At 41.3% G+C, this 13,539-nt stretch overlaps 1 protein-coding gene across 1 annotated transcript in view; it reads right to left on the bottom strand.

Annotated features, from left to right (window-relative positions):
* The window catches only part of Capn13 (calpain 13), a 56,393-nt gene extending 52,858 nt beyond the window's left edge, over nt 1-3,535 (bottom strand). The window contains exon 1 of the mRNA XM_013013526.1: nt 3,338-3,535. Coding sequence (XP_012868980.1) covers nt 3,338-3,535 — 198 coding nt within the window. The remainder of the gene's footprint in view (nt 1-3,337) is intronic.
* Nucleotides 3,536-13,539: the final 10,004 nt, after the last annotated feature.

Here is a 13,539-nt window from a genome sequence, read left to right as displayed (position 1 = left end):
GTCATCAGCAGTATGTAGATTGTAAATTTAAATCAATCAAGATTAAGCAGAATTAAAGCCTCAATTCTGGGCTGGGAATGTGGCTTAGTGATAGAGTGTTTGCCTAGCAGGCATGAAGCCCTGGGTTTGAGTCCTTAGCACCACATAAACAGAAAAAGCCAGAAGTGGCACTGTGGATCAAGTGGTGGCGTGCTAGTCTTGAACACAAAGAGGCCCAGGAACAGTGCTCAGGCTTTGAGTTCAAGCCCCAGGACCAGCAGAAAAAAAGCTTCAATTTCTCAGTGGCAGTGGCCATATTTCAAGTGTTCAATAGCCACAGATGTTGTCTGGTGTCTACAAGACTGAAGAAAGTGGCAGGAATATTTACTTTATGGCTGACAGGTCTACAAGACATGGCAGATATGCTTGCTGAAGATAATGGTATCATCTGCCTCCCATGCTGGGAGAATAACTGTGTAGGAAAAATGCACCTAAAACACATAACACTTATCACATGTACACATTTAATAAATGGGATTTACTATTTTTATCCATGAAATAAAAGTTCTCTTAAGAGGGCCACTCTGATTTGATTCAGGGAACTATACAGATGTCCTATATACGGGTGTAATTCTCAGCATTGGCTCTTATTGAAACTGGGGGTCACAAAAGCATTGAAAGAGATCAATTGGGTCTCAAGTCTTCTCATTGCAGGGCCATTACAGAACCTGAACAGGGTGAGGAGAGGGCTTGGAAATTCTTGACACAAAACCTCTAGTGAATCTGATTGTGAAGAAGCTTCTACTTATAATCAAGATTTCAACAGGAGAATAGCTTGAATTAATTTTGAGAGAGACAAGAGGAAGAGAAGAGAGGAGAGGAGGAAGAGAAAGAGAGACACACATACACCCAGAAAAAGGGGTTCAGTGGGAAAAAGTTTTCTGTTCCAAAGCACAGAAATCTGAGCCCAGCAATTCTGCTTCACACTTATTATTGAATCTACCAAATGGAGCCAACTACCCCAGATAGAACGTTTATGGTGGTTTAGCAGTTGCCTGGAGTATGAACTTTGTTACTCTCTAGAAAAGGCCAGAATGTATAGCTGGCCAAGGGAGCCTGGATGCCTCCTTAGCCATTGTATGTTAAAGTTTACAGTGCAGATAGACATGGGATTCAGATAATAAATGTGTTTGAACACTCTTGTGATCATTCTCTTAGACCTCAAATGCTTTCTTCGGGCTCATATGTTTCCTTGTAAGTCTTTGTTAAAGTTGGCTGATGGGTGGAACAGAAATTCTTGGATCCTAAAAGCCCAAGAATTTGGGGGCTTTTTTTGTCCCCTTTGCCATCCCCCCTAATTAATTACAGAAAAAATAGCTAGTGTTTAGTAAGTACTCACAATGTGCTAGACACAATTCTAAGTATAGCACTGATATTTACTTCTTAAAATAACCACATTGAGTACTACAGGTATTATATTTATTCTCAGTATTTTTCACATAAAAGTGGAAATAAAGGCAGAACATACACAAAAAGTGATCTACTCTAGAGAAATTGATTCCTGGTAGAAAAGTCTATTGGTACATAACATATTATTGGCAAGGCAGACCCCAGAGTAAGACACAATTATAAAGAACACAAAGGATACAAAACAAGAGAAGACACATGGAAAGCTCTAGAAAGTAACATATAAATGTTAGTATTGCCAATGTGAAAAGGAACACATAGATTAGAAAGAAGGCTGGAATGTAAAATAACCTCTGATAGGTAAGTTGGAGGCTAAGGAGAGTGTGGGAAGAAGAATATGGCCTCTAGCTATTCTAAGTTGATTCCTGGAATGACTTTATATAAATTATTTCACTCTGTTTGTCTCTATTTCTCCTTGCTCTCAAAAGACATCACCAGTTAAGATGTTCCTGGAATTAGTTACCAAAACATTCTCAACCTTTTCTAAATAGAAATGGTATAAATTCCTCAATATTATAAATATAGTCTCACATCATTGCTCAGCACCTTGGGGGAAAAAACCTGACCACTTTCTAAAAGAATCTCCGCTTTTGAAAATAACAAAGGGTAGAAAAGAACCCTTCAGAATTCCTTTGAATGGAATTCTCTGCTTCAGCTTTCCATAGGAGCTAAAGACCAGAAAAAGTGATCTCAGTTCATAACTTCCTGCAAATGGCTGAAGTGGGATGCAAAAGACTATAGCACCCCAGCTTTCTTGAAGCAGCATTCTAAGCTTCACCAACCCTTTCATTCATCAGAGATACAAATCCTTCTTGACTAAGGCTATAAATTGATATCTTGAGTTCTGCCTTCCTACAGGTGGAACTGGGTTGGCCATCCGGAGACTAGACAGGACTGTTGGGGTCTCTGAACTTCTTACGAGGCATTATCAGAAAACAGCCTTTCTATATAACCTGACCTGGCATTACAGAATCCATTCTCCGAGACTACTGCGATGGCCCCATCACTCACTCACTAGACTTCATACTGTTTTCCTACTGGCACCTTTTAGAAGAAGGAAGAAGAGGTCTGGGCTTCAAGATCCTCAAAGAAGTTCCTTATCTAGCTCCTTAAGAGTCTGGAGGAGACTGAAAAGCTGGAGTCGGCTAAGAAATTTTCCATGGAGCTTCTGGCTCTAAAACTGAGATATTTCTAGAAGTTAGACCAACAAGTCTAATTTTATTACAAATGGAGTTGGAGTCCATCTTCTGATCTGGGAGTAAAGAGGTGTGGGGAGGAGGGTTGGAGTGGTTTGGTAGCTGCCCTGCAGAATCTTCCTAATTTTACAGTAGACATCTGAAATTACTTTATGGGTGATCACGTTTTCTTTACAAGACGGAATATAAAAGAGGGAGGACTAGGCAATTATTTAAATTCCTCCTGTATTATGAGTGAATGGCATGATATATTCCCTTTGAGTAAATTCTAATAGGGAAGTAGAAAAGAACATAAAGACTCTGATCCTTGAAGAGAATAAAGGGTGGCAGGCTGATAGATGGGCTCAATTACAGAGGTGGAGGGAATCTGAAGACCAACTACTGCAATCTCTGCACCCAGGGCTTCTTTTCCAGGGATAGAATTGAGAAGCTTTAGTCATGTGTTTGGTGTTTCCGCTGGGTTAGAACCAAGGGCCCTGGTCCTGGTTTCTGCCATAGTCTAGTCTTTCTATCCTTCTGGGTACACATGGCACTGTGACAGAGGGATAAGATGAATTTCATGCTCCTTCCATTTTCGTTTGGGGCATCTCTTGAGTCGGGTCTCAGACATAGCTGCCTTTCTTTGGAAGGTACCAATGCTTGCAGAAGGGGCCAGCATTGATTTGTGTTGGAGGGGAGGGGTCCTGTTTACTCACCATTGGTCGCTTCCACTGCAGGTTGGAAATGTTTTTTCCCTGGAGCAGCTTCTGGCCTATGGATGAAGCCTCAGCAGGGAATGTCTCATCCACAAATGGCAAGCCTCTGCTTAGGCAATGATCCCTCAAGGAGGTAAAGTCCTGATCCTTGAATCTGACCACAGAAGCCTCTGTTGATGGCTCTGGTGTATTTGCCATGTCTTTCCTTAGAAAGAGGCCTGGAGTCTTTTCTTTCTGGTGAGAGATAAAAGAAAACATTTATTTTTTTTAAAGGGGTGAGCAGTCAGGTCTTTGTGTCAGTAGATATGAGCCCTGCGATGGTACTGGAATGTCCCCACCTTTATAAGTGTGTGCTGGGGGAGGGAGCGTGTGGGAACTGAGATGTGATTTATGCTGTTCCTGACACAGCCAGTGGGCGGGCAAGCTGGATCTACATCTTGGCATCCTTACTTCCAGTTCAGTGTTTGGTCCACTGTGTCAAGCAACTTCTCAGTGGCTTCTCCTGTGCACGAGAGGCTCTACAGGGGTATCTGTCCATTTAATGACCATGTATTGAGCACCAGCTTGGTATCAGGCCATTCTTTTGAATGCCAGCAATTCAAAGACAAATACAACATGATCTTTATCCCCTAGAGGCTCATTATCAAGTGGGAAGAACAGATCAGACATTTCAACAACCAGCTATCATTCAAGAGAAAGGTTCAATTAAAAATGTGTACAAATTCCTATGGGTATAAAAAGGAGGATCTCTGAGCTGTGTGGAGCGACTACATGATTCCCTCGACTCTCTCACAGGCAGTGATGTTTGAATTAGGCCTTGAAGGACAGGAGGAGAAATAATGTGTAGCTTTTAAAAATAAAAATAGAGAAGTATCTGTAGCTCTGTCAAACATCAGGAGGCCCAAGGTTTGGGTTGGCAAGGTAATGAACAGGGAGCCATTGGAGGGTAGGTGGGGTTGGATTTGGAGATGGTGCTGGGAGAGAAGGCTGAGAAGCGGGTTGGAAAGCTGGATTAACATGATTTTTTTTCACTGTTTTACTCTGTTCATGCTGAAGGCTTATGGGGTGGAGCCAATCAGGATGATTCTTCTTAGAGCAAGTTAGGGGCAAAATGGGGGTAGGGATATAGACAGTAGGGAAGCAGGGAGCAACTAGAAGATTACTGCATCTGTCCACAAGACAGACAGGGGCAAGGAGTCTCTGGTGAAGTTGGCAGAGAGGAGACGGATCCCAGAGTCTCTATTATAGGTAGGATCAATAGCATTCAATAATGAATAGAACAGGAGGGCTTGGGGAGGATGCAAAAGCACATTGGGCATGGGTGGCCCGTGCCTGTAATCCTAGCTTCTCTCTGGAGACTGAGATCTGAGGATTACGGTTCAAAGCCAGCCCAGACAGGAAAGTCTGTGAGACTCTTATTGCCTTAACCAAAAAAAAAAAAAAAAAGAAACTGGAAGTAGAGATGGGGCTCAAGTATTAGAGCACCAGCTTGGAGTGTAAAAGCCAAACAAGAATGTGAAGCCTTGAGTTCAAGGTCCAGTACTGGCTCAAAAACAAAAAACACAGTTATTTGGATAGCATAAACTCATAGTGTGGTGAACAGTAACATGGGTTTGAAGTTTACTTTCTACCATGTACCTATCTATCCTACAGCATTGGTCTAGAATTCAAGCTTACGAACCTATTCTCTATCTGAATGGATGGGTCATCCCAACCTCATGGGGTCTGTTCAAATACTAAATGAAGTTTGACCTAAGACACCAAGCAGAATGGCTGGGGTATGGCAGACATTTGTTAAGTGTTAATGTCTAATTTCCCTACAGAGACATCTAGGAAAGCTTGGACTTCTTGTTCAGGTAGTAGTTGACATGTAATTGATGTCATTTACCAAAACCCATCTGTGAGGCTGGCTTACATCTGAATCCTGTACTCACCTAATAAACTATGGGACTTAGAAAGCTCTCTTGGGCTCTAAAGTAAAGCATTTTTAAAAACTTGCTGGTACCATGGCTTGGGTACTGTCCCTTAGCTTTTTCATTCAAGGTTAGTGAACCCCCATGGCTCTACATACAGCGTTTTCCTGGTTAGAGTTAAGAGTTTTACAGATGTTCCTCCCAGGCTGACTTTGAACCATGATCCTCATATCATAGCCTCCCGAATAGCTAGAAGTATATGTGTAAGCCACTAATTATTGGCTAATGTAGTGCCTTTGAAGCTTTGTTGGCTAAAGTCTACTTAACACAACAGACCACCAAGTTCTGCATGTCCTCCAATTACTACTTTATAATGAAAAATGAATCAGGTGCTAAAGAAGGAGAAAACAAAATAGATAACTTTTAAGGAATGAATATGAGCTGGCAATCAAGATTTTGAATCCCAGAAAAACATATGCAAACTTAAAATAACTTAGCAATTATCTTGCAGTTAGTCTATAATGGTATGTGGCAAATTATTTGGATAGCACAAACTCTTAGGCAGAATATCACCAATTAAATATCATTATGAAGCTTATTGGGAGAAAAATTGTACTTGTGATTGTCTTACAAAGCAGATACGAATGAGTTACATTTGAACTATCAAAGTATATAAAACTGGCAGAGTTATGTATCAAAACATAGTTGAATATAATCATATTCATGTGGCTTAACCTAAGATTTAAAAGTGGTTAAACACAGGCAGTTTCATTTGCTTTTTTACCTAATAATGATATGTGTATTTCTTCAATCAAATTCTCAAAGACAACAGGCCAAAATATTCAATATGCCTTAGACTCACAACGGGGTTACTTGGAGAGCATACGACAAATTAAATAAGCAGTGGTACAGCAGAAATAACAGCAAGCTGTCATTCAAGAACAAGAAAACAGTGATAGAAATTGCCTGTCAATTCCACACAAAGGCAGTGACACCTGGTAATGAAGAGTTGGGAAATTGTGGGTTTGCCAACAACAGTGCGTGCTTAGAAACAGGACCAACCTAGGATTGCTCCGCCTCCTGACTCTCTATCAAATATCCACTAGGAATGTGTGGTAAACTGTAGCAATAAGCTAATTGCAGTTTAGGAAAACCAAACACAATCATGGGACTGCTTATAGGGAGCTCTTAATTGCATATAAAACTGAAAGTCGAAAGAATCATGCTTCAGATCTCCCTCCGAATTGTGAAGAGGTTTCACATGTGGGGTTCAGCAAGTTCCCCGGCACATTTGGAGGGTCCCTACTGCCTGTGGCTGGGAAATGGGTACACCAGTCTTTAGGAAGTCGTGTTCTAAGATACGCTATCCTCATTTGTAGCTCAGACATGATAATATTACCTACATCAATTTGGTTGTTGGGAGACTTGGGAAGAAACCACGCTTGTAGAATAGTTCATGGTCACTATGTAATGTTAACATGTTGACCATGATCATTTTGAGAACAGAAAGAGGCCCAGCATCCTCTAAGATAAGGACTCACTCTCTAGGAGAAGCTAGGAACCCCGGGAAGAACAAGACAGGGGAACACCAGGCAAGTACTTTGCTGGAGGAGATGGGGATGTGTGGCTCTGGGGGACAATCTTGATGGAGAATAGAGAAGGCAGGCAGGGAAGTAGTCTTCCTTAGCCTACACACACACACACACACACACACACACAGCCACACACACACACACACACACACACACACACACACACACATGTCCCTAGTAGTTTTCTGAATTGTTTGCCTGTACCCCTGAAAAACAACAAGAACAATTTTTCCCACTTGTCATTTTGGAGAGGCTTTTTGGTCTCTTTCCTCTCTTCTCTCCCCTGCTCATCTCAATTTGTAATATATACAAAGGCAAGAGAAGACTCAGATGCTTTCACTGAAGAAAGAAAAACAGTGAGGGATGAAAGGTCTTCTTGCTGCTCAGGTCAGTCTGCTAATTTGTCTTGCTCCCAGGTAATCTCTTTGGGATAGCAGGAAAAATGACACAGGAAGAACAAGAAAAGTGGCTGGTAGAGTAAACAAAGTTCTTCTTGTGGGAAGTAGATCAGGCTACAGAAGCTAACAGGAGTAGCTGGGGGCTATGAAATGCAGGGATCCAGGCATTGCCTGATTGCTGAGGGGAAAAACATAGTCAGCTCATGCTGTATAACAAAATAATCCAGAATGGGATGCTAAACCACAGAATTTCTTCTCAGGTTTCTCTTTAGAGGCTGAAAGTCTGAGTCCCCACATTGTGTATGATCTCCTCTTCCTCCTCTTCTAGGGCTATTCCTATCAGATTAGGCCACACTTTCATGAACAGACACCATCATATCGGAGGTAAAAGCTTCATGTAAATTTGGCAAGCAAACAGTTGAGCCCGTAGTAGTAGCAAACCTCAGGCTGACTCAATCCTAGCTGTGTGATCCAGAGCATTGAAGACTATTAATGAGAATCCCAGGTACAGGTAGGGAAAATAGTAGAACTACACATAACAGTGCTGAAGATACAAGCCTTATTTGAATGAATGGACAGAGGGCAAGGCTCCTTGGTAGAAATGTCTTACTGATTCATGCCATCTCAGGAATCATATGATTTCCTTTATATAAAACCCTAGATGTACAATGACATAAAGAACAATCATAAAGTGGTTGCGGAGAAGTAGAGGAATGGATTAAACGGGGTTATGAAGAAACCTTTATGGATGACACATTTATTATTTTAAGTGGGGTGATGATTTCACATCTGTATATACATGCTAAATCTGTTAGAGTTGACAAATCAAATGTAGCATTGTATGTTTACCACACTTGAACAGAGCTCTTATAGTGTTCAGCAACTTGCTTTTTCTTAAAAGGTAGTTATATTTAGCTACAGTTCAAAGCGAGCCTGGGCAAAAAAACTGTGTGACTCTTATTTATAATTAACCAGCAAAAAGCTGTAAGTGGAGGTGTGACTCAAGTGGTAGAGTGCTAGCTTTGAACAAAAAAATGGTAAGGGATAGGTCTATGCCCAGAGTTCAGCCCTAGTACTGTACTGGTTTGTACATGCACACACACATGTCGGGAGCCAAAAGTTGAGTCTCTCAACAGAATAGGCTTGACTATCTCACTGGAACATCTTGAGGTTGAGTTTACAGAATCCTACCCTCATCCTGCCCTAAGCAAACATCCTGCAGCTGCTAACGACCACCCTTTCCCCCTGCCCTAAGCAAACATCCTGCACTGCTACGGCCAATGAAAAAGCTTCCTTAACGGCAATGAAAAAGCTTCCTTATTCCAAGCATATAAATACCCCTGTGTGAAAAATAAAAATTTGCAGCTTGATCAGAATCCCTGTTTTGCTGTCATTCTTCGTGTCTCTTGTCCCTTCATTCCTTCTAGCTTAGGTTCACTGCCCTCGTTGACGTCCTGCAGGTCGGGACACACACACACATACCCACACATACACACACAGAGGTAGTTGTATTTCATTACTTTTCATTGTAGTATAACGTACTACAATTCTACAATTTATTTAGGTACTTCTCCATGGATATTTGATTTTCTTCTCTTTGTTTTGTTTTGTTTTTTGGCTATGGGATTTGTTAGTTTGTTTTTGTTTCTTTCTTTTTTTTGATAGTTCTGGGGCTTGAATTCGGGGCCTGGGCACTGTCCTTGAGTTTTTGTGCTCAAGGCTAATGCTCTGCCACTTTGAACCACACCTTCATTTCTGGCTTTTTGGTAGTTAATTGGCGATAAGAGTTTCATCGATTTTCTTGTCCAGGCTGGCTTTGAGCCTTGATCCCCAGACCTCAGCCTCCTGAGTAGCTAGGATTACAGGCATGAGCCACTGGTGCCCAGATCCTCTTTGTTTTAGTGAGTAGTTATGCTAGCTATGAATGTTTTTTGGGCAAAGCTCCTGATAAATGTATGTACATTTCTCTAGCAGTGTGAGATTTCTGGTGTAGCATATGATATTCTCTACATCACTAAGTTTACCTCACTATTTTTCTAGGTCACACCAAATTAAAATCTCCTCTGTATTATGTGTGTGCATATATATATATATATATATACATATATACATACACACAATCATATATACATACATATACATATAAATTCCTACACATTCTCAGGGGCTTATTTTTCTTTGTGTGCCAGTACTAGGGTTTTAACTCAAGGCCTACATGCTGTCTCTTAGTTTTCTCACTTAGCTTTTCACCTACCACTTGAGCCACAGCTCTACTTTTGCCTTTTGCCGGTTAATTAGAGATAAAAGCCTCAGGGACTTTTCTTCTCTTTAAACTGTGATCCTCAGATCTCAGCCTTTTGAGTAGCTAGGATACAGGCATGAAGTATCAGCACCTGGCTACCAGCGTGCTTTTTATTTGTGTGCTGAATGGGAGGAAATGGTAACTCTTGAGGTCTTCATTTGTTTCCCTGATTACTGGTAAGATTGAGCATCTCTCAATGAGTTTCTTCTCCATTCTGCTCCCCCTCTTGAGAAATAAATATTCATATCTTATGCCTATTTGTTCATTGGATTGTCTTCTTTTTATTGATTTGTAGGAATTCTTTACTTACTCTGGATATTTGTCTTTTGTTTGGTGTATGTATTATAAATATCTTCTGGTTTATGGCTTAGTTTCTTAACCTTTTACAGTGTCATTTGAAAGAGCATAGATATACTTCACTTTACTCGCATATAGAAGCATTATAATTATTTGCTTATTGGTTTAATATTTAGGAATTGAACTGAATGTCTATTGTTGTGGGGATTTAATGTAAGATATTTTGTGAGAGATTCTCAAAAAGTAAAAGGTTTTAGTTGGGCACTGGTTGCTCATGACTGTAATCTTAGCTACTCAGGAAACTGAGATCTGAGGATTGTGGTTCAAAGCCAGTGGGCAGTAGAGTCCATGAGATTCTTATCTACAATTAACCATTAAAGTTCAGAAGTAGAGGTGTGTGAGTGAGAAAACTAAGGGACAGTGCCCTGAGTTCATCCCAGTACTGGCCTAGAAATAAAACCTTAAAAAATATGAATATTCAAGAAAATCATAGACTGATACAATAGAATATGATATTCATAGAAATATCAGAATTGCAAGAGACATTTTAAATAGTAATGTTAGAAGAAGATATATAGAGAGAGAGATTGATGAATAATTTCTTGTGTGTGTATATATATGAATAATAGTTGTAAAAGCATTTGATAAAATCTCTATTTATTCTGTACACATAGGAAGGTAAAGCAGACTAGACTGGGCAGGCTCTACATCATGTCTTCTGGCTCCACAGCGTACAGTAGAGTATAGCATAGTAAATAGAATTCTCAGAGTGACCCAGCCCAGAGATTACAGATGAGTGACTCTGGGTTATCTTAGTATCAGTGTACTGTAATAGTTCCAGAACTCTGTCTCTTGCCCTGTCCTGTTCAACATTTTCATGTTGGTTTTGGAAGAAAGCATTGCAATGAAAAGGAAAACCTCTTTAAACTCTTTGGTCATGTTTAATAATAGAAATAAAGGAAGAACCATTAACCAAGCAGATGGCAGAATCAAAACTCCAAATGACCTCCAAACCAAGAAGACGAAAGTTAGACAAGGCAACTACAAAGCTGTCATTACATTGGCAGGTTAACTGTGCAAGAGCAGAGAGTGGACTCTGTCTCAGCTAGATTTCATTTCAAAAATATTTTGTATGCCTTACTTCCTGTTTTTAATGAGACAAAACTATGAAAGATTTGACAGAGTTTGAAAAGCTTCAAGAGCATTGCTATAGATGATATGCCTTAGATCCTATGTATACTGCTGCTTTGTGTGTGTGTGTGTGTGTGTGTGTGTGTGTGTGTGTGTGTGTGTGTGTGTGTGTTTGTCTCTCTGTCTAGGCTTGAACTCAGGGCCTGGGCACTGCCCTTATTTTTTCAATTAAGGCCAGTGCTCTACCACTTATGCACTATTACAGATGAGTGACTCTGGGTTATCTTGGAATCAGTATACTGTAATAGTTCCAGAGCTATTGGAGCTCCATTGATGCCCTTCCTTGCATCCAAAGAAAAGTGGGTAGTATAATCACAACTTACTAGGAAGGTAAGAACTCTGCTCATAGGTAGGCCTCCTGGCATGCAGATGAACCCATCTGGAACAGGTAGTGATTTTATCTAGTTGGTACAAACCTTCCATAAAGCTGGACACAATCTAGCCAAGCATACAAGCAACCTAGAAATAACTTCCCAGCGAGAAGAATTGAGCTCTAGAGATGTTTATGAGATAAAGGCAAACAGAGGCTCCTCCAGACTCATTTCCAGCCCCTGCTACCCTGCTCCCTGGCACTGCAGAATAATCCTGCTCATAGAATCAGAGCTTTGACCACAGTGAGCTTCCCCATGCCTCACCCTCCTTGGCTACCACACTGATCTCCCAAGGTTAGTTTCTGGTTTGGAACTTGCTCTTTAAGAAAATAGGACAAAGAACAGAAGAGGCAATACAAACTGATGGGAATATGCAGGGGAATCTGGTGGTAATTCTTGATTTGAATCCCAGCCCTTCCTTGCTGACTGAATGACCTTGGGCAGTATTCTTGATATCTCTGAGCTTCCCTCTCTTACATATAAAAAGGTTGATAGTAGAGATGGTTAAACTACCCCCCCCCCCGACACAACATGTGTTTTACATGAGAAGGTTCTTTACAGAGTGCTTGGTGTGGCATAAGAGCCTCATGATCACCACCCTATCATACACTAGTCCACAGCCCTGCTCTGAACATAAGCCTTGTGACTGGGGCCTTTATACCAGGGGTGTGTATTTCACACGCCCTTGCCACTCTGGGTTTCTAACATCAGCTTTCTCCAGGTCATAGTGTTTTGTTCTTGTCACATACGGGCCTCCTCCCCTCCCTCCACTTGGTGAAAATTGTGCTTCTTCTCCAAGGGCTCTGAACTATGCTGAACACCGCCTAATCTCTCAGCTCTTAAAACAGAACCAAAGTCCCACAACTTCAACCCCACCCCAGGAGCATTTTCCCTGCCTGCCCAGTATTGCTATGATGGGGGAGGGGGGTGACCTTCTCAACCAACATCTACCATGGGAAGGATCTGAAAACAAAAAAAGCAGACATAATCTCCATAGTCCAGAGGGCGGAACTAGCTCATAAGTAGTTGGACAGGAAGTTAGATTTAAGTAGAGAGCTTTGAATTAGGATGTTCTACCATGAGGAAAATGTTCCATAGCCATGCCATGCAATACACATAGCTACTAATGTCATATGGCTATCGAGCTGTTGAAATATGGCTAGGACTGGATTGTAATTTTATTCCTTTTCTTCCTTCATTGACATTAAAATGTAAACATCTACATGCAACTAGTGGCTGCCGTACTGGCAGAGGTAAAGAAAAGAGCTTACTAAGAACATGATTTACTAGGGAACAGGGAAGGACACACAAGAATGCTTCAGTAGAACTGGTCAGATAGCAGTGCAGAAGAATCTGTTTTCTGGCACTTCCCTTTCAACTTTGACCTCCTGGGCTCTCTCTACACAACCGGTTTCTTCAGTATCCAATTTTCACACCATCATAATACTCAGTCCTCTTCTGCCAAGACTCAGCCTAGCAATTTCCCCAAGCCTCCCAGTTGGCAGGAGTAGGGGGTTAGCCTCGTATCTCTGGCCGTGTGGTTAATATATCCCAAATAAGGGTGACTTTGTTTGCATTTTGTTTTCAATCAGCTAAGAAACAGGAAGCAGCACTGGATTGTTGTCTTCCCAGGAGTGATGCACAGGGTCCTCTCTTGGCTGGTGTTTTTCAGAACAATGGAAATAAATCTGATGTAATGTAGCAGAACACGACAAGGGACGGCTTTCCCCTTAACAAATACTCATTTGAAATGGTGCCCAAACCCTGTACGAGGAGCGATCTATTTCCCACAACAGTGTTCCAGCAAAACCCATTACTAATTCCACAACTCAAATTAAAACTAACAGAGCTTGAAGGCTGGGGCTGACACTCTCTCTGCTGACAAGGAACAAGGAAGGGTGGGGGAAGGGACCCACGCACTCTCGTGTGTATGTGTTTAATTACACTGTTTAACACAGGGAGAATAATTTAGCCGCCCGAGTGGAGAAAATAAGGCACTTAACTGCTCTCTAGTGGAAAAAAACCTGGTGCAAACCACTTTCCGCTATATGGCACCTTGGCATGCCTTAGGGCTTTAGAAAGAGAGAATGGAAAAGAGGGGAAGGAGAGAGAGAGAGGGGCGGGGAGCCAGACAAAGC

The sequence above is a fragment of the Dipodomys ordii genome, unplaced genomic scaffold (assembly GCF_000151885.1).
Source record: "Dipodomys ordii isolate 6190 unplaced genomic scaffold, Dord_2.0 Scaffold20, whole genome shotgun sequence".
NCBI lineage: Eukaryota > Metazoa > Chordata > Mammalia > Rodentia > Heteromyidae > Dipodomys > Dipodomys ordii.
The sequence above is the reverse complement of the archived record's forward strand: the minus strand, read 5'-3'. Positions and strand labels throughout refer to the sequence as shown.